Source organism: Platichthys flesus, chromosome 17 (assembly GCF_949316205.1).
Source record: "Platichthys flesus chromosome 17, fPlaFle2.1, whole genome shotgun sequence".
Classification (NCBI taxonomy): domain Eukaryota; kingdom Metazoa; phylum Chordata; class Actinopteri; order Pleuronectiformes; family Pleuronectidae; genus Platichthys; species Platichthys flesus.
In genome coordinates this window covers 19,013,356-19,040,993 of record NC_084961.1, presented here as the reverse complement: position 1 = coordinate 19,040,993, position 27,638 = coordinate 19,013,356, and the positions used below count along the sequence as shown (strand labels likewise).

At 42.5% G+C, this 27,638-nt stretch overlaps 1 protein-coding gene and 2 long non-coding RNA genes across 8 annotated transcripts in view; 1 reads left to right on the top strand and 2 right to left on the bottom strand.

Moving 5' to 3' along the window:
• LOC133972829 (retinoic acid receptor beta-like) overlaps positions 1 to 26,223 on the bottom strand; it is a 134,171-nt gene extending 107,948 nt beyond the window's left edge. Inside the window, exon 1 of the mRNA XM_062410405.1 lies at positions 25,966 to 26,223. Within this exon, the coding sequence (XP_062266389.1) occupies positions 25,966 to 26,155 (190 nt within the window). The 5' untranslated portion in view covers positions 26,156 to 26,223. The remainder of the gene's footprint in view (positions 1 to 25,965) is intronic.
• LOC133972876 (uncharacterized) lies at positions 17,156 to 20,846 on the top strand. 3 transcript variants are annotated; one of them, XR_009924491.1, is made up of 6 exons: positions 17,156 to 17,823; positions 18,239 to 18,421; positions 19,041 to 19,127; positions 19,836 to 19,983; positions 20,188 to 20,335; positions 20,571 to 20,846. It is a non-coding gene; the product is annotated as an uncharacterized LOC133972876 (long non-coding RNA). The 3 variants fall into 3 exon arrangements; XR_009924492.1 differs by having other exon boundaries at positions 19,836 to 20,007; XR_009924490.1 differs by having other exon boundaries at positions 19,836 to 20,335.
• On the bottom strand, positions 22,231 to 25,916 carry LOC133972851 (uncharacterized). Of its 4 annotated transcripts, none has more exons than XR_009924486.1 (6): positions 25,254 to 25,916; positions 24,656 to 24,838; positions 23,950 to 24,036; positions 23,070 to 23,241; positions 22,742 to 22,889; positions 22,231 to 22,506 (listed from the first exon to the last, which is right to left on the bottom strand). It is a non-coding gene; the product is annotated as an uncharacterized LOC133972851 (long non-coding RNA). The 4 variants fall into 4 exon arrangements; XR_009924485.1 differs by having other exon boundaries at positions 23,094 to 23,241; XR_009924487.1 differs by having other exon boundaries at positions 22,742 to 23,241; positions 23,950 to 24,479.
• Positions 26,224 to 27,638: the final 1,415 nt, after the last annotated feature.

Genomic DNA, 27,638 nt, shown 5'->3' with positions numbered 1-27,638 from the left:
GGGTGAGCACATGGTGTAATGAGAGAAGTTTGCATTATTCATACTTTGCCAGGGCTTGAAACCGCATGTGACCTAAATACCTGGTGATGGATTCTAAAATAACAACAGGGAAACACTGACAGACAGTCAGGCAGACAGTGACTTGAAATGAGCAAGGCAGACAAAAGATAGGGGGAAGGAAAGAGGAGGGGATAACTCTGGTGAGGGGGGGGGCTGTAGGTGTGTGAGTGTGCATTTGCCAAGTTTGAGACAAACTGACAGCTATGTCTCTTAATCTTGTGTGCTGTGCAGACATGTTGTGTCAGGCTTATTGCTAGAAAAACTGTGTATGTCTGTGCATTCCCCAGAACATTATATCTCTCAAGCCCGACTGACTGACTGACTGATTGACTTACTGACTCCACAGACGGATTGTGTTTCAAATACAACTTGAGAAAGCTTCCTCCTTCTGCAACTGCATTATGAATTCTGTCTGCCTCTGCTCCCTCAGCTTATGCATCACACTTTAAGTGTGTCTGCTGCTGGAAAGGTCTTATGTAAGATGTGGTGTTACAGGAAAAAAGGTGACCTGACAGTGATCATCTTAAAGGAGACAAGAATTTTTTGGGGAAAAAATAAATATTTTTGCCATGAAGCAATCAGTGGAAGAGTTACATGGATGAATGGGTCAGTGGTCCTAAATTTCCACCAGTATATATATTTATATATATATATATAATATAATGTAGAAAATATTCAGTTTATTCAGTCTCGAGATACACCACTATCACCAGTACACTAGCAGAAGTACATTAGTTTCAAAGTAACCTCACTGCAGAGCCTGTACTTTTTTAACTTTTTATAAAGAGTGTTCAGGTGCAAAAAAAAAGGTTGTAGAATTCCCTACTACTGATAATACTGTCCAAGTACATTTCCACAACTTATGTACTCGATATACTATTCAACTGTATTGATTCAAGTTGCTGACGGTATTGATCTGTTTTAATTGGAAATGTTTCACCTAAGAATTTGTCCCAAAGAATCGCTCCTGTTTGAATTAGCTTTTTTTCAGTTTCGTATTTCCCATATGTATATAAAAAAATTAATCTATATTATTAACCTTTATCACTAGAACGCAATAGCTTCCTTCCTTTGCATTTTGTTTAACATGAAACGTATATCCAGCTGTTCAAAAGAGACAGTCCCTTCCTTTCCTGGTTGGCTTTGAAAGTGGAACATCTGCAGGACGTGTTGAGTTTCACTCAGACATTGAACAATAAATGACAATGCAAAGCATTGGTTGCATCAATCTACCAATTCCAGTTATCTCTGTATGTCTGTGTGTATGTATTGCACACATCTCAGAGCCGTTCATCTAATCAGCTTTACTCTGTGTATTGCTTAGGGTCCAAAGAATTTCACTTTTTTAATTTGTTGTGTTTTTTTTACATACAATATATTTTTAATAAACAGGCCACCAGGGCTCTGCAGCAGCGACGCCTGGGCCTGTGAACATAAGTGATGTAGTCAATTATGAAAAAGGTTCAGGGTTCCGCAGATCGGGTCCAGTAGCAGATCTCTAGTTGCCGCGGCTCAATTACCGCTTGTATAATAATCAGAGTTACCACAGGCCGAGCAAACAGACTGTTCTGAACAGGTATGTTTAGAACGGCAATATAAACTAGTTTAATCAATTAATAATACAGCATTTCTGTTAAAAATATCTCTGGAACTGTATTATTTGTACATTACATCATAAGAAAGAAAGAAAGAAAATTAGTTACAGTTTTTATTATCTCAGGAAAGTCTGACTCCGCTTAATGAAAAAGAGCAAGATACCAGCCGAAGTACTGTAAGCAATGTTTTTATTTTCCAATTTTAATTATTTAGATGAACTGTAACTTTATTTCATCTTTATCATCTTTGAACAACCTGTTTTTTTATTCAGCTTCCATTAGCACATTACAACTCACTCTGTACAAATTTAACTTGAACACATTGAACAAGCAGATGTTTTGAGAGTAATGATACAAACACTGTCAAATTGTGGTTATGATGCCTCAAGGTAAACTCACTTTCTTTTTTTTTACATGGAATCCTTCCTTTGGAATGATGGTTTCCTCTTTATCTGCAGCATCGTGCATTTTTCTCTGACGCCTCCTTGATTTGTGCTCCATACTCCTAGTTACTGTATCTCACTAAATCTTTGTCTCCTCTCCAGCTCTGGCAAAGTAATCTTTAGAAGATGACGTGAAATGCATTGCTACCGGTTGGTCGGCATGGGAATATCTCCAGAGACATCCATAACTGTGAAATTCAGAGATTTATCTAATAGGCTTGATATGGAGGGCTTGAATGTAAAGGAAATTTCATTTATATTGCGCACTATAGCTTTCACACTTAACCTCAAATAGCTGCCTGCTTATCACAGCTGACGGGACCCTCTCTTCACGAGGCCTGTTGTTACCACATGGCAGCATCAGGGAGGAGAGAGAGGGAGACGTGGTTCCTGGGGCAGGAGCGCGTCAACGTTCACCTGTCAGTTGAAGCCTTTGATAATCTGTCGGGGGGGTGAGCAGGTGGGAACCTGACAGGTTGAGAGAACAGGGAGCATCCCCCTTGGCCAGATGGGAGGAGAGCACCGAGAGGGGATACGACAGATTGGGAGAGGATGGAAGTGTGTGAATGACGGGATCTATTAACCAGCGCGCTCATATGCTACATGTGTGATGTTTTTTTTACTGCTTCAGAATGAGCTAATGAGGTCTGTGTATGTGTGTGATTTTGTTTTGCTGACAAACACTATTCTTTAAATTGGGGTTCTAAACTGATAGATGTCAGCCTTCTGTTCCTTTACTCTTTTCCTGTTCAGGACCGTACTTGGCACAAGATGCTAACATCTAAGCATCTTGACTTGGCTTGACTAGACATAACCTGAACTCTTATCATCAGGTATCATTCAACGCCAGTGGGGGGATGTAACAAAGTACATTTACTGACTTTCATTGTTTTGCTCTGCTTTATGAACAGCCCTTAGTAACTTTGTTTTGAAAAGTGTTATATAATTAAAATTGTATTATTATTATTATTATTTACTTTGTTACTATTCCTACTCATACACTCCTGATCAAAATCTTAAGACCAGTTAAAAAATTGCATGAATTTGCACTGTTGAATCTAAGGAAGGTTCTAAGTAGAGTTTTTTTTTTTTTTAAATGCAAAAAGAAGAAATGGGAACAAGAGCCCAAAAGTTGTGAGCAGGCAATTTATTGAAAACAACAATTTAACTGAAGTAGGGTGTTCATCAGCTGATCAAAAGTTTAAGACCACAGCTAAAAAAAAACTCCTAAAACAGAAATTAAAGTGTCAAAAACTGACTCAGTAATGAGTAGCTCCACCATTAATGTTGATCACTTCAAAAATTCGTTTTGGCATGCTTGATGCAAGTGTTTCCAAAAGGCTAGTGCGAATGTTGCGCCAAGTGGTGAAGATGGCTTCACGAAGGGCATCTACTGTCTGGAACTGAAGTCCATTTTTGTAAACTTCTCTTGCCATCCATCCCCAAATGTTCTCAATTGGATTAAGATCAGGGGAACACGCAGAATGGTCCAAAAGAGTGATGTTATTCTCCTGGAAAAAAGTCTTGGTCAGACAGGCAATGTGAATTGGAGCGTTGTCCTGCTGAAAAACCCAGTCGTTACCACACAGACGAGGGCCCTCAGTCATGAGGGATGCCCGCTGCAACATCTCCACATAGCCAGCTGCTGTTTGACGCCACTGCACAACCTGGAGCTCCATTGTTCCATTGAAGGAAAAAGCACCCCAGATCATGATGGCGCCCCCTCCACTGTGCCTGGTAGAAAACATCTCAGTTGGCATCTCCGTGTCATGCCAGTAACGTTGGTAGCCATCAGGACCATCAAGGTTAAATTTTTTCTCGTCAGAGCATAAAACTGTCTTCCACCTCTAAATGCTCCATGTTTGGTGCTCCCTTGCAAAGTCTAAACGGGCAATTTTGTGGCGTTGAAGGAGACGTGGCTGTTACGGCTCCAGGATGTTAGCTTGCTACGTCTAGGGGGGGAGTAGGGGAACCATAACACATGTTACTGTTAGGCTGACTCGGAGAACAACAAAACAGGGCACAACAGCAAACTGGATAAGTAAGTGTGTTTTATTTAGCCAGCGATTCCGCCAAGGGGAATAGGGAACTATAAGCGGAGCCAAAGCAAAGAAAACAAGATAAAGTGACAACTAACTAGTGCACACATACAACCTAGCTAATACATACAGAGGGTGGCCCCGCTCCTAACCTGATGTGATAACAGAGTATGGTCTACGTGATGGCAATGTAAACCCAAGGGTGTCTTACCTATTCACCTAAACCCCGGTGGCATCTCACAAACAAAAGGCAACAGCCCCACACAGCCCACACACAGGCAGACAATGGCCTCTCCATATGGAGACAAAACAGGTGCAAGTTATCAAGGCCTGACGACACTGATTGGCCAACAGACAGCTCCCAGATTGGACAGGGGGTTGGACGATGGTGGAGGAACAGCCAATGGTGTGAGACCTACAGAGAATGAGAGGGGAGACACAGGAAAACAACCACACACGTAACACCCCCACCCATAAGAGCAAACATCACACACGAGAAAGTGCATCCGCACACATATTCTCGGAGCCCTTCTTGTGACGAATCACCAGGTTGTACCCCTGCACAATCAGCGCCCACCGCATGAGGAGCTGGTTCTGATTATACATCCGGTGGAGAAAAACCAGCGGATTGTGATCCGTGTAGACCACAATTGGCCTAGAACTCGATCCCAAATAAACTTCAAAAAACTGGAGTGCCATCAGCAAAGCCAGAGCTTCCTGCTCAATAGTAGAGTACCGTGTCTGGCACTCATTTAACTTCCGTGAGAAGTAGCAGACCGGATGGTCCAGCCCGTTGGAATCCTCCTGGATAAGAACGGCACCGGCACCTACATTGCATGCGTCTACCTCCATCTTGAATGGCTTCTCAAAGTCAGGAGCCACCAGAACAGGGGTACTACATAGCAGAGTCTTAACAGAAACAAAAGCGTGTTGGCAATCTGGAGACCACGCAAACGGGACCAAGGGGCTCAGCAGACTAGTCAGAGGGGCGACAACAGAGGAAAAATTCCTACAGAACCCACGATAATACCCAGCCATACCCAAGAAGCGGCGCAGCTCACGCCGGGTGGTTGGCACTGGGAAGGCAGTGATAGCAGTCACCTTAGCCTCCACAGGGCGCACCTCACCACCCCCAACCTGTTTACCAAGGTAAGTAACGGTAGCCCTACCAAACTCACATTTTGCCAAATTCAGCGTCAAGGAAGCCCTCGCCAAACGCTGGAACACTGTTGTCAAGGTATCTACATGAGCAGCCCAATCAGACGAATACACAACCACATCATCAAGGTAAGCAGCACAGTGTGGGACGTCAGCTAAAACAATATTCACTAAGCGCTGGAAAGTGGCAGGTGCATTCCGCATCCCAAACGCCATCACTGAGTACTGCTGAAACTTGTCTGGAGTGACAAATGCGGAGATCTCCGAAGCACGAGCAGTAAGTGGGACTTGCCAATATCCCTTTAACAGATCCAGCTTTGTCACATACCGGGCAGACCCAATGGTGTCCACACAATCATCAATACGCGGCAACGGGTACGAGTCAGGAACCGTGACTGCGTTCACCTTCCTATAATCCGTACAGAAACGGAACGTGCCATCAGGCTTGGGTACCAAGAGGCATGGTGAACTCCAAGGACTAGAGCTCGAAGACGGCAGACTATTCTCTACTAAATAAGACACCTCCTGCGACATGATCAACCTTTTCGTAGCGTTAATGCTGTATGGATGCTGCTTGATAGGTGCTGCACCTCCCACATCTATATCATGCTTCAAAACGTTGGTCAGGGAAGGAACATCACCGAACAGACAAGGGAACCCACGTATTAGGGCTACCATGTCAGCCCTACGTTCCTCATCCAGATAGGCCAGATGCGAGTCAAGAGATGACAGCATCCGAGAGTTCAACAACCGAGGGGTCTGTTGAGGAGCACTCCGCAACTCCAATCCATCCTCGTCACCCTCAGGAACCTGGTAGGAGCCTGGAACCAATACAGCTGGAACGGCAGACTTGACTGTGGGACCCGTAGACCCTTCTACGGAGTCCTCAGGAGGAGTAACTTTTGCATGATACAACTTAAGCATGTTAACATGGCAAACTCTTGTCTTGCGCCTCCGATCTGGGGTCTGTATAACATAATCTGTGTCACTCAACTTCCGTCCCACACAATAAGGACCGGAGAAACGGGCAGAGAGGGAGGACCCGGGAATGGGAAGCAGAACTAGAACCTGGTCACCCGTCTGCAGTGAACGTGGGACAGCCTTCTCATCAAAGTGACGCTTCATCCGCTTCTGTGAGGCGGACAGAGCTTCCCTAGCGAGGGCACAGGCACTGTGCAACCGTTCACGGAACCGGCTCACATAAGTTAACACATTTTGAGAAGAAGCACTACCCGAGATAAGCTGGTCTTTCAGAACTCTGAGAGGGCCGCGTACCGTATGTCCAAAAACAAGGTCAGCCGGACTAAACCCTAAGGACTCCTGAACAATCTCACGAACCGCAAACAAGGCAAAAGGAACACCCTCATCCCAGTCTCTCCCGGTCTCGAGACAGTACTTTCGCAGTATGGATTTAAGCGTTTGGTGCCAACATTCGAGGGCACCCTGAGACTCAGGGTGGTAGGCACTGGAAACTCTGTGTGTAATAGACAAAGATGTCAGCACCTGCTCAAAAAGGTTAGAAAGGAAATTACTTCCTTGATCAGTTTGCACCACTTTCGGGAGCCCAAACGTCGAGAAAAACTTAACCAAAGCCTTGACCACTGCCTGAGCAGTGATTTTCCGAAGGGGAATAGCCTCAGGATAACGTGTAGCAACACACATAATCGTCAATAAAAACTGGTTACCAGTCTTAGACTTAGGCAATGGGCCAACACAATCAACTAACACGTGCTCAAAAGGCTCACCTAACGCGGGTATCGGACAGAGAGGAGCGGGTGGAATAACCTTGTTTGGTTTTCCTGTGACCTGACAGGTATGACAAGTACGACAGAATGCAGCTACATCACGTTTCAGTCCAGGCCAAAAGAAGTGCCTTAGAATCCTGTCATAGGTTTTCGTGATACCTAAATGACCAGACCATACGTGACTATGAGCAAGTGATAGAATATCCTGTCGATATGCAACAGGCACTACAATCTGATAGATCACACTCCAGTCACGTTCTGAATCAAGAGATGAAGTCCACTTACGCATGAGAAGAGCATTATCTAGGAAGTAACCCACCTTACCGTCGATATCCCCACCCGGCGTAACAGCCTTCCCATAACACTGCTCCAGTGTAGAATCTATCTTTTGCATAGCAACCAGCTTATCACGAGTTATCGGTAGAGGCAATGGGTCGAGACTAAAGCCAGCACTCTCAACGGCACTGTTCTTATCAGGCTGTGGAGGGGGCACAGAGGTAGAACCAGCAACCTCATTTACGTCCCCCACTGGGACAAGAAAGGAGTCAGACAGGTCAACCACATTACTCAATGGTCGGGACTGCGCCCGTGTAACAGCCCCCACCGGAAAAATCCCAGGGAATCTCTCGGCTAACTCATCCTCAGCGTTAGCTTCGGGACAGTCCAATACCTCCAACAAAGGCAGCACTCTGCCTCCAGCAATATCATTGCCCATGATAAACTGAACGCCTTTTACCGGCAGGTTATGACATACCCCGACTTTGAAAATTCCACTGACTAAATCACATTTTAAATGTATCAGGTGCAAGGGGACTGGCACAAACCCCATCTCTATGCCCTGAACCAAAACACTGGAACCACAGAATGAATCACTTGACAATGGCACTGCATCAGAGAGGATAAACGACTGGGCCGCCCCAGTGTCACGGAGAATCTGAACCTTTTGCTGTTCCTTTGGATCACCGGTCAGTGACACGAGACCACTCAAAATGAATGGTTTGTAGCTGGGGTCAGGAAGGTCAGAAATAAACACATTCGGCATAACTGCCACAGAGCGAGAAACTGTACTTATCAACCCAACCCCCTTTGGTTGTTGAACGGGCGGTGGATGATTTCTCATACGAAGCTGACAGTCAGCAATTAAATGGCCAAATTCATGACAATAATAACACTCCCGTTCCTCCCTAGAACGTAAAGGTAGCGAAACTGACCTGCGAAACTGAGTGGTTGGAGAGGTAGAGAACGAATAAGCGGGCTTGTGGGTGAGTACAAACTCGTCCGCTAATACAGCTGCCTGGGACATTGACACCACTTTTTGCTCATTCAAGTATGTTACTATACGTTCTGATACACTATTCTTGAATTCCTCCAGCAGGACTAATTCTCGAAGAGAGGAAAAATCTGTAGTTTTAGTGGCGGTGCACCACCGATCAAACAAGGTGGACTTCTCTCGAGCAAACTCCATGAAAGTACGATCAGGAGACTTTTTGCAACTCCTAAATTTTTGTCTATATGCCTCAGGTACTAACTCATACGCACGAAGAACAGTGGTCTTAACAATTTCGTAATCTAGACTGTCCGCCAACGAAATGGACGCCAACACCTCCTGAGCTTTACCAGTTAGTTTACACTGAAGCAAGAGGGGCCACACCTCTTTAGGCCACTGCATAGAAACTGCGATGCGTTCAAACACACCAAAATAAGAATCGATTTCCGATTCCCGGAACTGCGGAACCAACGCCATTTGTTTAGTCACATCCAATGTGCAAAATGAGCTAGCTAGTGGAGAAGAGAGGGTGGTTTGGGGTGATCGTGCTGCACTTGCAGCCTCCAATTCCAACCTCCGTAGTTTCACCTCCTTCTCTGCCTCAATCCGTCGGATCTCCAGATGGTGCTCACGCTCAGCTTGCCTCTCTCCACGCTCAGCCTCCATTTGCAAGCGGGCCAACCTTACTTTCAGACGGGCGTCCTGAGACGACATTAATAAAGTAGGTGACAACGGATTAAAGCGTGGTAAGGTAGCGGGTGGCTTAGCCTCTGCCCCAGCCTGCATGTCCTCCCTATCATCACTACAAGGAGAAGCCACATTCACACCAAGCACCTCCTTGCCCACCAGCATATCCACGACACACTCCTTAAGTCTCGCTTTGAGCAGGGTCCCCTGAACTGGAAACTTAAAATGAGCCGCTATGGCATATAAATCAGCCTTCCGGCATCTGTCAATTCGATCCATAGACGGATCAGCCAAAAAGACACCCAAATCAAAAGCCTCCATAACGAGCCCTACAGAAACAACTACTGCCTATCTTATACACACAAACCAGCTACACTATGTGCACACCTGCATCGAACACCTCACAGCCAGCCCGACGTGGAGTCCTACAATGAGGATCCCGGATGAGCCCCCAAATATGTTACGGCTCCAGGATGTTAGCTTGCTACGTCTAGGGGGGGAGTAGGGGAACCATAACACATGTTACTGTTAGGCTGACTCGGAGAACAACAAAACAGGGCACAACAGCAAACTGGATAAGTAAGTGTGTTTTATTTAGCCAGCGATTCCGCCAAGGGGAATAGGGAACTATAAGCGGAGCCAAAGCAAAGAAAACAAGATAAAGTGACAACTAACTAGTGCACACATACAACCTAGCTAATACATACAGAGGGTGGCCCCGCTCCTAACCTGATGTGATAACAGAGTATGGTCTACGTGATGGCAATGTAAACCCAAGGGTGTCTTACCTATTCACCTAAACCCCGGTGGCATCTCACAAACAAAAGGCAACAGCCCCACACAGCCCACACACAGGCAGACAATGGCCTCTCCATATGGAGACAAAACAGGTGCAAGTTATCAAGGCCTGACGACACTGATTGGCCAACAGACAGCTCCCAGATTGGACAGGGGGTTGGACGATGGTGGAGGAACAGCCAATGGTGTGAGACCTACAGAGAATGAGAGGGGAGACACAGGAAAACAACCACACACGTAACAGTGGCCTTTGAAGACGTTTCTTGTTTTTGATGCTCTTCCTTTGCAGATGCCGTCTGATGGTTATTGGGCTGCAGTCAGCACCAGTAATGGCCTTAATTTGGGACGAGGATCGTCCCGTGTCTTGGCGGACAGCCATTCGGATCCTCCGGCTCAGCGCTGGTGAGATTTTTTTGGGTCTACCACTTGATTTTTTTGTTCCATAACTCTGAGGATCTTTTAAGAAATGCAAAATGACTGTCTTACTGCGTCCAACCTCAGCAGCAATGGCACGTTGTGAGAGGCTTTGTCTATGCAGTTCAACAATCCTACCACGTTCAAAGACGGTGAGCTTTTTTGCCTTTGCCATCAAGAGATCTTCACAGTGTGATTACTTGACAGGAAATGACATGGAATCCAAATTTTTGCACAGATTTTGGCTTTTAAAGGCTGTGGTCTTAGACTTTTGATCAGCTGATGAACAGCCTATTTGAGTTAAATTGTTGATTTCAATAAATTGCCTGCTCACAACTTTTGGTCTCTTGTTCCCATTTCTTCTTTTTGCAATTTGAAGCTCTACTTAGAACCTTCCTAAGATCCAACAGTGCAAAATGCAAATTCATGCAATTTTTTAACTGGTCTTAAGATTTTGATCAGGAGTGTATATCAGTATTTAAAGGGGACATATTATGAAAATCCACTTTTGTAGTGCTTCTACACGTTAATTATGGTATCTGGCGTGTCAAAAACTCTGGAAAAAAACAACTCCCGTGATTTGTTGTGGTTCCTCTATGTCAGAAATGATACGCTAGAGTGCTTCGAATGGGAATACGACCGAAATAAATGTCATAGTCACACCATGCCCATGTAGGGAGTCTCGCTACTATCCTTAGACGAGCGAGCTAACGCTAGCTGGGGGGCCGGGCTAGCTCCCTAGCCGGGGGAGCCCGGCTACCCGGCTAGCGTTAGCTAGTGGTGGAGCCCGGCTAGCATTGGCTCACTGCTGCTTCCCGTCTGACATTTAAGTGGCCGCATAAACAAGGGACCCCCGGGACACCTCTAAACGTTGACTCAACAGTGTGGAAAGATGCTGCTGCTGCGCCAGCTCAAGCTCCCACTGCTCCCACTGCTCCCACTAAGGGGCTGCGCTGGGGAGCTGGGGCTCTCGCAGCCAGGCTCACCAGGGGTGAGAGGGGCAGGGCACTCAAAACAGGTCAATCTGAGGAGGGCGGTTTTAGACAGGGTAAAAAGGTGCTGTTTTAAATTATCCTTGTGGTATTTTGACCAAAATATGTTACAGACATTTCATTTAGACCCCAAAGAACCATATCAACTGTGGTAAAATTGGCATAATATGTCCCCTTTAAGTTAAAATATCAAAAACTCAAACCGCTCCCCATCGGCAAAGTGGTTAATATAATTTTCTGTTAAAAATCCCATTATGAATATAACTTTTTTACACACTTGGTGTAGATTTTTTTATGCCACACAATAAACATCAAACTTTCTACACTGACACTTTTGGGTAATTGCAGGAACTGGTCTGGCTTCACCTGCATCAATGGATTGTTTTGAAATATTTTCATGTTGGTGTTGGATAACCGGGTCAACACGACCCCTTGTTTTGGTTTGTTCATCTTTCTGTGGCTACTCGATAGAATTACACAATGCTAAAAATAGATTTTTAGAATGTATATTAGGTGGTGGTGGATACTGATGATCTTGATGGGAGCCACTGTTTCAGACCAAAAATTTGAAATGACGTTTGGACATTGGTTGGTTGGTCAAACAACAATGACATTACACAATGTCCGTGTTAAAACAACCCAACTAAGCCTACATTTAAAACTAGAGGGGCACCCTGAGAGTGATTACCTCCACCAAAGAACTATTTCGCCACATAAAAAATTATTTCTGGATCTGCTCCTTCATCAGATACACTCAAAAAGATACAGAGTTCTTGTTTGGCCTATACCCCAACCATCCATATAGGGGCATAGGGGAAAGATACTGAACCCAGATAGCCCTTGACAGCGGGTAGCTGGTAAAAGTAAATGTTTTGTATTTTATATTTTTCTCGGCACAGACATTCATACAGTGTGTGTGCAACACTTTCTTTATTCTACATCAGTCATACATTGAGGGCACAGCCGTCTTGTTGTGGGTAAATTTGGGGCTCAGTATCTGGCCCAAGGGCACGTTGGCACATGAAATGGAGGAGTGCTACATAAATGAACAGAAACAAATGGAAGCCTGGAAAGCCATATAGATACTTTTCAAAATTCAAGAACACAGCAGAATCATGAGATGTCGGACACTTATGTTCATATATGTGATCTGCAGTAAAGAATAAAACATCTGGCCTGGACCTTTAAAGGGACATTTCAATGGGAATATCAAATATAATCATTCATTACCTTTTCCATTTTTTGTCAAGAGAATATCTTAAAACGTTAATTTCAGTCCAAACAGACTAACATGAGCCTCAAACCTTCAAACAGTAAGTGTGTATAAAAGACGTTGGTGGGGAAAATTTAAAATTCAGATTAGATAATTCATATAACATTTTATTAATGTGTTCTTGATTATAATATTTCCTTTTTATCTTTCTCATAAATATTGTGAATATGCTTTATTTCTTTGTCTCTCGTGTACACACACCCACACACACACACACACACACACACACACCTCAGGAATATTGACTGGGCCAGTGCTGTTCCCAGGAGGTGTGTGTGATGTTTGCAGTGAGAGTTCACTCTTCTTTGTGGATCTCCCAGCGGATGCAGGAGGCGGACGAACCAGACCGCTGACCTTACAACGGCAAGCGTGTGTGTCCCCGGGGGGGACGCTGCGGTGGCACCCACATCATTTGTGTCAATAACAGCAGTGCCCGGTACCTCCACTGTTTGTTTCATCTGTTTTCTTTATCTTGATGTCCCGAGTTCAGATGTGTGCCAACATGTTTGTATCAGACAGGCTCAGAATTATTCTTTTGTCTCTAATGTTGTAAATAATACACTCTCTGCTTTAGTCTATTTCGCACAACAAAGAATGATCAAGGAGAACACAGTGTCTTTTCTCTTTTTTAACTACCTTGTGTTTTTGTTGTTATTCAGTATATGAATGCTGCTGCATATTTCATATCTGTTCTTCCTCCTGCCCCCATCAGAGGGACGAGATCACATTAATGTACTGTCGTTCTCTTCATCTTGCTCTCAGCTGCAGGAGCTGACTTTGTGCTCTGCTCTTCTTAAAAATGAAACAGTTTTTGATGCTTAATTATTACAGGTATATGCTTGCAATGTAAAGAGGCAACATTCTGTCACTTTGAAGTCATTGGAGTAACTCTGTGATTACCAGCCTCGAGGATGGGGTGCCACAAGGGCATGAAAAGTGAATCACAGGCCACAAGATGATGCTAAACAAATAGAGGTTTAATGCTGTTACTTTTCTTATGAAATATTGTTATTTTTCAGGATAATTGCATGAGAACTTCCCACATATAATGAATTTCTGATCTGTACATATTGTTAAGATCTGCTTCTGTAACGCCCTTTCATATGTATTGTTGTTTGGATCACATATAGTTTTGAGATTCTAGGGGTTGGACTTGAAATCTCCTTACCTTTTGAATTTCACTTTGAAGTCCCTTGCATTTTGTCTCTTACCTGCTTTACTACCTTAGAAGTTTATTTTTCAACTTTTGTAGTTGTCTGGCACACCCTGAGGTGTTTCACCTATGCCCAATTATCTCTACCCTCCTGGTATATTTATAGTGCATTGTGGTGATGGAATAATCTGAAAAAAGTGTCCCCATTTGAAAAATAGGGTTAGAGGTTAGGGTTAGGGTTAGAGCTAGGGCTAGGGTATACCATCGTAACAACTCCGAAAGTCGGTCAAAACAACTTGTCACTTGCAAACTATGTCCATCACTCACAAGCTCCAAACACCGCTCAATAAAGATAATTCTATGATTTACATGCACATCTTAAATTATTCATATGGCTGTTACACCTGATCCTTTTCCTTTGGTCCTTGTGTATCATGTAAATATTGGAAAGAGCTGTAAAAATGCTGTTTGAATGCTCTCAATGCAAATACTGGAGAAACACTATTTCCTTCCACACTGCACAGTTTGCTGTTTGGTTAGAAAGACAAATAAAGTTCTTGAATTGATTTGAATTGAAATATTATACTCTTTGTTTACAGCGACCTTGTTTTTTGAAAAACGTAACCTCGTTAACTGTAATCTTACGAGGAGCATGTGAATGCACGGTTAGTCTCTGTGCTCCCAGTCTTCCTTGTCAGTCCAGCTGTGTTGTTCCTGCCTTGAGACAGTAAAAGACTATAAGCATATATGACCAAATGCTCTTTACTGCACAACCTTTCCTGTGTCTGCAGTTTGGGTCCTAGACATCATTTTAAAGTTCAATTCCCTCCTGTTAATCACAACAATCTGGTCTCTATGGGATAACGACATTTTTTTACCTTTAACCTTTCTTACCTATAAAAAAATAAACGATTATGGTCACCCATAATGTTTTATTCAATTAACATGCAAGGCAACACTGTGCTCTACTGATTGGCTAATATTTAAATTACAGAATTTTGCTCCCTTGCTTGAAATATGTAGCTCTATAGCCCTTTATAAAACTAGTTATATTGACAATAGCCTAGCATACAAACAAATAGCTAAATAGAATCGATTTAAATAAATAAGCAAATAGAGACAATCATTTCTATTTACAGAGGGCAGGCACAGCAATGTGATTTTATATATTACATTAATGTAATGTATAATTATAAATATATATTCAATCTGTATATAGTTTGTATTGGATAACAGATATAATCAAATAATAAAGTGCCAAAGTTTTTGCTGGCAATGTATTTAAAAACCAGCATCTTATCAAAATAGGGAAATGGTCATTTAAAAACAAATTCCTGTCTCCAATTGAAGCCTGTTTAAAATGAAAGCCTAGGACCGATAAAGATCCTGAAGCCATTTAGGTAATTATGAATAGGTTGTATAACACTTGTTGTTCTTAGCTGGGTTTCCAGTTTGATTTGGAAAATCAACTTCACATTTGAGAGAGACGCACATTATCATCAGAAATAAAAAATGAAAAAAGAGAAATGGAAAATCAGTATTGAAGCTGCCTGACTCTTGTTGTATTTGCACTTCAGAGTTTGGCAGCACACTGAGCTCCTCGCTGGGAGAAAAACTCCCCAAGGGTGAACCTGTTTGCCGTTTTTTTTTTTTTTTTTTTCATGTCAGAGCAGATTTTTAGATAGTGAAGAGGAGGACGGAAAACCGAGGGAGTAAATATGTGGAGCTGGGTTGAGAACAGCAGAGCTCTGCCAACGGCAGCACAAACCAGAGTGTGTCAAAGTATTTCGACAGCAGCGATCCACTTCCAGGGAGGAAATAATCCAGGGGAAAGTGTCTGGATTACTAAGTGTTGCCTGAGATCTCCATCACCTTCTGTTTTATTGACTTAATCTGCTGGAAAAGAGGCCAAGTGCTTAATTTGTCAGTCTGCAGTGAGGAGAGTGATCACTATTTACAAGGGATTTTGTAACATTTATAAAGTGCTTCTCCATATTGTTTTAGAGTCAACACTATTGCCAAGGAAAAATGCTGAAAATGTTGAAATTTTTTTAACAATAAGAGCTGTTTAGGTTAATGGAGGCATACTACAGGTATTTCATACACTTACACTCACTAATCAGCAGAGAGTGAGGTATCCTGACCTCTACTCCCCATGGCTCAAGCTTCGAACATGATGAAACATACATTTCCCATATTGCAATTGTTTCTCCCAGCTCCTTAGTGCTCTATGAACTGTCTGCTAGTAACACAGGCTTTCTGGTATGAATTTGCAGACCTCAAGCCCAAGCCAGGTTGGACATGATGACATATGACATAAACTGAACTTGAAGTGTGAAACTGCTGGAGTCCCCTTTAAAAGAGCAATACGCTGATTTAGAAACAGTTAACAACCAGCCTCAGATGATGCATCTTTGTTCTTCCCACTGATATAAAGATTCAAAATATCTTTGATACAGGTGCTGCCATCTTGTGCTGGTGGAGTCATTAGGAGCCAGAGTCTGCACAGTAAGGATCCAGGAGTGGAGCAGGAGTATCAAGCTCACACACCACCAGTCGTCCAATTGTGAGTCAGGTTGACCTGTCAAGTCGTACATTAGTTTTCATAAAAACTGCAGAGCTAATATGACAGAAACAACTTTTTTTTTTGTCAGCTGACAGGTCATCCATCTTTACATGAGGTGATTGGTTAAGACTTAAAAAGATTACCATCGATGCAGCAGAAGCAGAATTATTGTCTTTCATTTATTCGACATCAGTGTAAGTATCCTTCTTTCTTTTTAAAACCTGGTAGCTACATTAGTTCACACTTCAAATCCACCTCTGCTAGTTCAGACTATAATCTTATGAATTCTTCCAGGAGTGACTGACATAGAATAATAGAGTCACCATCACACAGTCACTGCAATCAGATGATTACATTTGTTTTCAGCACCTGACAAAACTGACAAGCGAGTGAAAAATCACACTTTTTGGAACCAGTCTGCAAACTGGTTCAGTTCAACCTATCAATGATCTAGTGGAGCAGACGGACAGCGCAGACAGACATACACACGAACACAAACAAAATCACACACTGATAGAAATAGCAGAGCTTTTCCTCACATTGCTTCATTGTCTGAACTGACAAACAGTGAATTGTTCAGTGGTGGAAAATTACTTATTCACTCTACTGTGGTGTCGTTTCAGTTATCTGTCTATGGATGGAATTATATTTTAAATATGTTGACGCATCTCTCTCCTTTCATCCACAGGCTCTACATTGTGCTTTCATTATGACGTGTGTTCTCTCAGTGTCTTCATACAGGCTAAAAGAAAAGCATAGGTTTACTGAAAGGGCTGGTTTCACTTCCACTCAAATGCAACATTAAAGTTTGGAAATGCCAAAGTCGGCTTCTACGCTGAACATTAAAACAGTCCTTGATATGAACAAAGTTAGGTTAAAATGATCTGTTGTTTAAATTAGGATTATTCATCCCTGTAAAAGTAGTGGTGGCAGCGACTTTTAGACGCTGATGTGTGTAAAACAACCCAGTCTCATCAGAAAACGTTCAGTGGCAACGTTGGTCCACTTGGAACGACGTTACCATCTCACAATCTGGCCTCTCAGAGTGTGAGATGGTAACATTTTGTCAGCCCATTGTTTTGCATTGGCGTGTTCTCACGTCACGTGACTCACAAGCTCCCGTCTGCGGAGAGGAAAACATGGCGGATATTCCTTGTTCTCTCAGATAAAAATATAGTTTTGTAACTTAGTTTGGGCATAAAAATACATTCTGACACCATTTCTAGCGAGAAATGTGCTCTTTGCTTCCACAGTCTTCAGCCAGTTCGTGCTTATGATAAATATTTTAATAGTTATCGCGAATGTTTTTATCGTTGCTATGAGGGTTGCTATGACGCTGCCATGCCAGCACGGCGCAGCGTGCTGTTAAAATCACCGTCCCTGCGTGGTGTCCCTCAGTGATCGTGAATGTTATTCACGTTATATAATATTAATATTTGAGGCTAGATTACACCTCTAATGCGAAGGATCCTGCGAGACCGTTCATCCCGAAGGGGGACCGACTGCGCCACGGACGGACCAGGCGAGCGGAACTGACGTGTGGCTTTTAGTAAACATCCGGTTCTTTAACTCGGGGCTGCGTAGTAACCACCGAGCGCTGGGAAGACAAACGATGTCATCTTCCTTCTGTCAGGTGAGTAGTTTATTGTTTTTAAAGATCGTTACGATCTAGGTTTACAGTCCGAGTGCTGAGACAGCGGTTGCGGAGTCCGTTGATACACACAATGCTAATCTTCAGCTAATACGCCATTGTTAGCCACATGCTACGGCCCACCGTAGCCTGTGCTACCTGGGAGGTGAATACATGGTTGTTGAAACCAGTTCAAGACGCTTAGCTCATCATTGAGGGACGCTACAATATAAATATAAACATGAATTTGATATATGAATGCTTTAGATTAATAAGGAGTGTATTTCTCTACCATTACTCCAAAATATCAGATCAATTTGGTTTAATGTATAGTATGCAATATGACAATAATGTTTCCATGTTATGGAGTTGCAATTCATTTTATAAAACAATTCCTATGTTCTGTTTTTTAATCAAGGACGATCCAAGTGAAGGTACAGGAGTTTCATTAACGTCAATAACTTGGACCGAACACTTTGTTTTGCTTGATGAAGAGCAGGAAGGGCAGCCTGGAGAGAAAGAGAAGCCGGGTTGAGCCCACTACCATCATCCACGTACCACGAGGAAGATGCGGGAGAGAAATGATCCTACCATTAAAGAGGTACTTTTAAGTTACATACCAGAAACACCATTTTATATAATATGCCAAATATACATTTTTATAAAATCCCCAAAGTACGCTTGCTGACATACAAGTTAATATCACACTGAAAGAATTTTGATCAATCATGCTTCCCTGCTGTGATTGTTTAACTGGGAAAACAACTTTTTCCACAGGAAGGCAAGTCAATTTAAGGAATACATGTTCAAAGTTTTCCTCTGTTATGTATAATGATGACCCCCATCAAACATAATGTTAGCAATCTTTACACCTTTTAATTTATTCTGATTATTTCTGTCTACATGTGTGAATTTGCCTTCATTAGTTTCAGAAAAGAGCGATGATGTATCGGTCACGGGGCGGCAGCACGAGACTCCGCAAACTAGTCTGTAAGCAAAGTAGACAAAGGCATCAAGGTTGCGGCCTGCCATCATTGTTATTTTGCTTAAGGGACTGAATATGTATCATGTAGAAATATTAGCATTTCCCTTATATCTACCAAAACTGCTTGTTTCACAGACTGCAGTTTTGTTTTGGTCCGATGTGGTGTGCAAATACAACCGTATCGGCAATGGGTTGTGGGGCATTAACATTTGTAACTCTAATTTTGTTTTGACAGACTGTGAAAAGAGCGTTGCGAACATCACCAATCTACAGGAAGACACAGTCCAGTAATGGGTGTCAGAAGTTCAGTAGTGAATGACAGGTACTGTGGAAAATGTGTGTCATCGTTGTACAATGTCCTTTGACTCTGTTTACACAAGGTTAACACAAAAAGGTTTGATTGTAAACTGATATTGGTATGAATTCATGTTATTCTCCTCCTCACAAGAAACAAACAATCCAAATTACCTGCAGAACGCCCTTGATGGACGCTTCAGATGCATCGTCAGACTTGCGAGACAGCAAGATGCCAACTTTAATGGCAATTTATTTGTGTAACATTCTGTGACCAAATGTATAGATAACTTTTTGTAGATTGTAAAAAAAGATAACCCATTTATTAAAAAAAAACTACACTAGAATTACCGCACTGCGTTGTATGACTCCGCTAATCATCGCAGTGTCCGTCTACATATTTCTACATATTTTCTCTCGTATAAATGACACTGTGTCTCTTGACAACTGAAACCATAAGATGAGGTCACTGTGGCCTTGACCTTTTGACTTTAACACAAATACACAGTTAGACAATCCGAAAACATACAGTTATGCCAAGATATCTTTGGTTTCACATACTAGATGGCATAAGCAGAGACATCAACTCAGGGAAAATATTTCTGTAGAAAAGAAAGCCCTGTACATGTGAATGTATACATCAATCATGCTTCCCTGGAAGCATACGTGTGTATGTATACATACACACGTACAAACGCACTATTGAGACGTTTTGTTTTTTATCATATATTCTCAGGAAGGACTGATGCATGTACTGAGACGGGACGTGAGGGCCTACTCTGCGTGCTCAGAGTTCAAGCCCAGCAGGGTGCAGCGGGCCTGACATATTCCGGAACAGCAGCACAGTCTTTGGATGACTCCTCTGAAGATGAAAACATGGCGAGGTACTTCTCCACTGATGAAGAACTGTGAGGGCTGTGATTAGCTACACTCTCTTGCTACAAGGCTACTCTTGCTACTCCCTGGCAGCCTTAGGAAGGCATTAGCTTGCTGTTGGGTAGCTTCCCTGGAAGCATACGTGTGTATGTATACATACACACGTACAAACGCACTATTGAGACGTTTTGTTTTTTATCATATATTCTCAGGAAGGACTGATGCATGTACTGAGACGGGACGTGAGGGCCTACTCTGCGTGCTCAGAGTTCAAGCCCAGCAGGGTGCAGCGGGCCTGACATATTCCGGAACAGCAGCACAGTCTTTGGATGACTCCTCTGAAGATGAAAACATGGCGAGGTACTTCTCCACTGATGAAGAACTGTGAGGGCTGTGATTAGCTACACTCTCTTGCTACAAGGCTACTCTTGCTACTCCCTGGCAGCCTTAGGAAGGCATTAGCTTGCTATTGGGTAGCTGTTAGCTTCAGCATTTTCAGATTTAGCGGCCAGTCTGACGTTTATGTTTAAAAAAAAAAAATCGGAGGAAACCATCTTCATAATTTAACACTATGGTTTGTTTGTGTGTCCTTCAGTTCTTCTCAAGAGAAGCAGTACAGGTGTGCCTCAGCTCCACGGTCCCTCCTGCAGCCTCTGCTCCTGATGCTAACCTCATGTCTCCATCACACCAAGCAGCAGACCTGGAGTGACAGACCTTTCTCCAGAGCTGCTCCCTCCCTCTGAAACCCCCCTCTCCAAAACACTATTTGTGGCGTTTTTAAAGTCTTATTTGCATGAGAATTGTTGATCATAACATTTCCAGCAGATGCCTTAATGTAATGTTTTTGAACAATAAATGACATTTATCATAACATATTGGTATTTCCTTGCACTTCTACACCATGATATTGTCAGATAACATTACATTAAAGCAGTGAATGCTCTGCTTTAAGCAACATAAACACACAATGATTCAATGGATCTGAAGTAGAATGGGCACATAACATTCTGTAGAGAATGCCTCAGTAATTGAAGTCAGAAAATAAATTTCTTTATCTGAGGTTCCAGTCATTTATAGTCACAGGAAAGCACACAGGTCTGGTTGTCTAGGGACAACCCATATCATATTGTTTAAGATGTGTAACATCAAGTTTGTGTATCAGTGCAAAATACATACCGTCATTAGTCAAGAGTTCACTCTTGTTTACACAAAATTTAGGTGACCCAGATGTTTCACAATGCATCTGATAAGGTCTTATGAGAAACATTCTTAACATTAAAGAAATGAACACAGAGGTTAGCAATAGATGTTTGACTCAAATCAGTAGCTGGTAATCAGCAGCCTGACTTATTCAAACACATTAATACTACAATGAATGAGGCAGGGGTTATCTATCAGAAATCATTTCTGGGACATTCATTTAAAAGATCTCCAGTATAAGCAAATGTGTTTTACAATTGGTTTACATTCAAGTGTGAGGCTGTCCCATCACATGGATTTATGACATATATATTGTTTGTATGAGCTGTCCCTCAGTGAAGTACTTGCACTTCTTGAAAAGCTCTATATAAATAAGATGTATTATTGTTTATACATTGCTTTATACATGTTTTCCTAAAAGTCACTGTAGATACAGAAACAACAGTATGGTTCAGGTGACAGTGAGTTGAATGTGAAGGTCATTTCAATGAGCTCAAGAGAAACCTAATGTGACGATATAGTTGATTTCTGATAGATAACCCCTGCCTCATTCATTGTAGTATTAATGTGTTTGAATAAGTCAGGCTGCTGATTACCAGCTACTGATTTGAGTCAAACATATATTGTTATCCTCTGTGTTCATTTCTTTAATGTTAAGAATGTTTCTCATAAGACCTTATCAGATGCATTGTGAAACATCTGGGTCACCTAAATTTTGTGTAAACAAGAGTGAACTCTTGACTAATGACGGTATGTATTTTGCACTGATACACAAACTTGATGTTACACATCTTAAACAATATGATATGGGTTGTCCCTAGACAACCAGACCTGTGTGCTTTCCTGTGACTATAAATGACTGGAACCTCAGATAAAGAAATTTATTTTCTGACTTCAATTACTGAGGCATTCTCTACAGAATGTTATGTGCCCATTCTACTTCAGATCCATTGAATCATTGTGTGTTTATGTTGCTTAAAGCAGAGCATTCACTGCTTTAATGTAATGTTATCTGACAATATCATGGTGTAGAAGTGCAAGGAAATACCAATATGTTATGATAAATGTCATTTATTGTTCAAAAACATTACATTAAGGCATCTGCTGGAAATGTTATGATCAACAATTCTCATGCAAATAAGACTTTAAAAACGCCACAAATAGTGTTTTGGAGAGGGGGGTTTCAGAGGGAGGGAGCAGCTCTGGAGAAAGGTCTGTCACTCCAGGTCTGCTGCTTGGTGTGATGGAGACATGAGGTTAGCATCAGGAGCGGAGGCTGCAGGAGGGACCGTGGAGCTGAGGCACACCTGTACTGCTTCTCTTGAGAAGAACTGAAGGACACACAAACAAACCATAGTGTTAAATTATGAAGATGGTTTCCTCCGATTTTTTTTTTTTAAACATAAACGTCAGACTGGCCGCTAAATCTGAAAATGCTGAAGCTAACAGCTACCCAACAGCAAGCTAATGCCTTCCTAAGGCTGCCAGGGAGTAGCAAGAGTAGCCTTGTAGCAAGAGAGTGTAGCTAATCACAGCCCTCACAGTTCTTCATCAGTGGAGAAGTACCTCGCCATGTTTTCATCTTCAGAGGAGTCATCCAAAGACTGTGCTGCTGTTCCGGAATATGTCAGGCCCGCTGCACCCTGCTGGGCTTGAACTCTGAGCACGCAGAGTAGGCCCTCACGTCCCGTCTCAGTACATGCATCAGTCCTTCCTGAGAATATATGATAAAAAACAAAACGTCTCAATAGTGCGTTTGTACGTGTGTATGTATACATACACACGTATGCTTCCAGGGAAGCTACCCAACAGCAAGCTAATGCCTTCCTAAGGCTGCCAGGGAGTAGCAAGAGTAGCCTTGTAGCAAGAGAGTGTAGCTAATCACAGCCCTCACAGTTCTTCATCAGTGGAGAAGTACCTCGCCATGTTTTCATCTTCAGAGGAGTCATCCAAAGACTGTGCTGCTGTTCCGGAATATGTCAGGCCCGCTGCACCCTGCTGGGCTTGAACTCTGAGCACGCAGAGTAGGCCCTCACGTCCCGTCTCAGTACATGCATCAGTCCTTCCTGAGAATATATGATAAAAAACAAAACGTCTCAATAGTGCGTTTGTACGTGTGTATGTATACATACACACGTATGCTTCCAGGGAAGCATGATTGATGTATACATTCACATGTACAGGGCTTTCTTTTCTACAGAAATATTTTCCCTGAGTTGATGTCTCTGCTTATGCCATCTAGTATGTGAAACCAAAGATATCTTGGCATAACTGTATGTTTTCGGATTGTCTAACTGTGTATTTGTGTTAAAGTCAAAAGGTCAAGGCCACAGTGACCTCATCTTATGGTTTCAGTTGTCAAGAGACACAGTGTCATTTATACGAGAGAAAATATGTAGAAATATGTAGACGGACACTGCGATGATTAGCGGAGTCATACAACGCAGTGCGGTAATTCTAGTGTAGTTTTTTTTTAATAAATGGGTTATCTTTTTTTACAATCTACAAAAAGTTATCTATACATTTGGTCACAGAATGTTACACAAATAAATTGCCATTAAAGTTGGCATCTTGCTGTCTCGCAAGTCTGACGATGCATCTGAAGCGTCCATCAAGGGCGTTCTGCAGGTAATTTGGATTGTTTGTTTCTTGTGAAGAGGAGAATAACATGAATTCATACCAATATCAGTTTACAATCAAACCTTTTTGTGTTAACCTTGTGTAAACAGAGTCAAAGGACATTGTACAACGATGACACACATTTTCCACAGTACCTGTCATTCACTACTGAACTTCTGACACCCATTACTGGACTGTGTCTTCCTGTAGATTGGTGATGTTCGCAACGCTCTTTTCACAGTCTGTCAAAACAAAATTAGAGTTACAAATGTTAATGCCCCACAACCCATTGCCGATACGGTTGTATTTGCACACCACATCGGACCAAAACAAAACTGCAGTCTGTGAAACAAGCAGTTTTGGTAGATATAAGGGAAATGCTAATATTTCTACATGATACATATTCAGTCCCTTAAGCAAAATAACAATGATGGCAGGCCGCAACCTTGATGCCTTTGTCTACTTTGCTTACAGACTAGTTTGCGGAGTCTCGTGCTGCCGCCCCGTGACCGATACATCATCGCTCTTTTCTGAAACTAATGAAGGCAAATTCACACATGTAGACAGAAATAATCAGAATAAATTAAAAGGTGTAAAGATTGCTAACATTATGTTTGATGGGGGTCATCATTATACATAACAGAGGAAAACTTTGAACATGTATTCCTTAAATTGACTTGCCTTCCTGTGGAAAAAGTTGTTTTCCCAGTTAAACAATCACAGCAGGGAAGCATGATTGATCAAAATTCTTTCAGTGTGATATTAACTTGTATGTCAGCAAGCGTACTTTGGGGATTTTATAAAAATGTATATTTGGCATATTATATAAAATGGTGTTTCTGGTATGTAACTTAAAAGTACCTCTTTAATGGTAGGATCATTTCTCTCCCGCATCTTCCTCGTGGTACGTGGATGATGGTAGTGGGCTCAACCCGGCTTCTCTTTCTCTCCAGGCTGCCCTTCCTGCTCTTCATCAAGCAAAACAAAGTGTTCGGTCCAAGTTATTGACGTTAATGAAACTCCTGTACCTTCACTTGGATCGTCCTTGATTAAAAAACAGAACATAGGAATTGTTTTATAAAATGAATTGCAACTCCATAACATGGAAACATTATTGTCATATTGCATACTATACATTAAACCAAATTGATCTGATATTTTGGAGTAATGGTAGAGAAATACACTCCTTATTAATCTAAAGCATTCATATATCAAATTCATGTTTATATTTATATTGTAGCGTCCCTCAATGATGAGCTAAGCGTCTTGAACTGGTTTCAACAACCATGTATTCACCTCCCAGGTAGCACAGGCTACGGTGGGCCGTAGCATGTGGCTAACAATGGCGTATTAGCTGAAGATTAGCATTGTGTGTATCAACGGACTCCGCAACCGCTGTCTCAGCACTCGGACTGTAAACCTAGATCGTAACGATCTTTAAAAACAATAAACTACTCACCTGACAGAAGGAAGATGACATCGTTTGTCTTCCCAGCGCTCGGTGGTTACTACGCAGCCCCGAGTTAAAGAACCGGATGTTTACTAAAAGCCACACGTCAGTTCCGCTCGCCTGGTCCGTCCGTGGCGCAGTCGGTCCCCCTTCGGGATGAACGGTCTCGCAGGATCCTTCGCATTAGAGGTGTAATCTAGCCTCAAATATTAATATTATATAACGTGAATAACATTCACGATCACTGAGGGACACCACGCAGGGACGGTGATTTTAACAGCACGCTGCGCCGTGCTGGCATGGCAGCGTCATAGCAACCCTCATAGCAACGATAAAAACATTCGCGATAACTATTAAAATATTTATCATAAGCACGAACTGGCTGAAGACTGTGGAAGCAAAGAGCACATTTCTCGCTAGAAATGGTGTCAGAATGTATTTTTATGCCCAAACTAAGTTACAAAACTATATTTTTATCTGAGAGAACAAGGAATATCCGCCATGTTTTCCTCTCCGCAGACGGGAGCTTGTGAGTCACGTGACGTGAGAACACGCCAATGCAAAACAATGGGCTGACAAAATGTTACCATCTCACACTCTGAGAGGCCAGATTGTGAGATGGTAACGTCGTTCCAAGTGGACCAACGTTGCCACTGAACGTTTTCTGATGAGACTGGGTTGGTGTAAAACCATAATAGGCGAAGAGACAGCTAGTACTCACCAACAGGTGAAGGTGTACTGCTGCTGCTTGATGGCTGCTGGATCTGCAGCCTCTGAGGTGATGGCAGCGGCAGCTGTGGCAGGGAGCTGATGACGGTAGGGAACAGGAAAGGATACAGCCCGGGTGTGTAGCGCCTCATCTGGGCCAACGGAGGACTGCTGCGGGGCTGGGCACGGCTGGCGGTCTTCATCACTTGGATGGGCAGAGGGTGCACTGAGCACTGAGCGAGCTGATGCGCGGTGAGGCTGGGAGGCCATCGGGTGACCCCCTGGCTGCAGTTAGTGCGTCTGGAGCTGGTACGGTGCCACCTCAGCACTCCAGAGATGCATGGTGGTGGAGTTTGGTGTCACTCAGGTCAACTCAGAGGCTTGTTCCAATAGCACTGTAAAACAGAAAGGCATTCGCTATGAGTTAGTTGGTACAAAGCTGATTCCCTCATAACATCAGGTAGAGGGGGAGGTTACACCTTTACTGTCCAATTGTAAGATCTGTCAGTGTATTTCAGTGTATGATTATATATATATATACATACACTGACAAATAGATCAAGATCTGTGCAGCAGTAGAATGGCAGAAGGGACAAAAGCAAGCGCTCCTCCATTTTAAAGTTTAGGATCTTCAACCAATAATGCAAAGTGTGGATTCAGAGGCCGATATACAATATAATAATTTGATATTTTAAGGGCAAGGTCATCAATGGCTCTTTCATTCAAGTTATCTTGATGGGGTTGGATATCATTAGGAAGAAAAATATCTGCATGATGGTCTCTGCTTGGTTTCTTTATGTGATGTGAAGTGATGGGTTCAAGGTCAACAATGAATCAATGGTCAACAATGATGTACTTGAAACTGCCAACCTGTTGGACTGTGTTGCTGTGGATGTATTTAGGGTTCAGTCCAGTGTGGGTGTGTTTGTCACTGCCAGTGCCAGTAAAAAATGATGATGTCACTCTGCCTATTATAAAAGCCTGTTGTTGTTGCTAAGGAAGTTGTGAACCCAGAGAATGGGGGGTGGAGGGATGATGACGTGGTGGAGTTTCCTGATCATCTGCTGTTGTTGTGTTAGTGGCAGAGATAACATCTTAAGAGAAGTTGTCTGTTCATTCTGAATGATGTATGTATGTTGGAAGATGCATTCCATATCAATTGCATAGGTGGTGTGGTGTGTTTTTGAAGGATCATGTCATGATTTATATCTACTTGGTGTTAAATTAAGGCTTGTTTTGTTTTCATACTTCTAAATTCTAAATCCAGTTGGTGCTTTAGTTTTAGACTGGCGTTCATAATATAGAATGAAAGTTGATTGCTATAATGAAAGCCAAGTCCTGGTGCTCTACATTTCTTTCAGGCTTGTTTATAGCATGCGATCCAGGACTAGAAATGTAGGCATTTTTAAACAATGCTTGCCGGTATGTTGGTGTCTATCCAAAACTCACCATAACCAGAAATAACAGAAACCATCTAATTTACATAGCCTTGAAAAATGAAATGCTATGATATTTTGATATGAGATAATTCAGAGCAGAAATTAAACTCCACCCCATCTCACCTAGCCAACTATAAGACCGCTTATTTTGTAGGTTAGTCGTTGTAACAGTTACCAAACTGGTTATATATTTGGCCACTATGTCCATCTAAAAGGAAAGCTATTTGTGAACAACAAATGTGTAAAA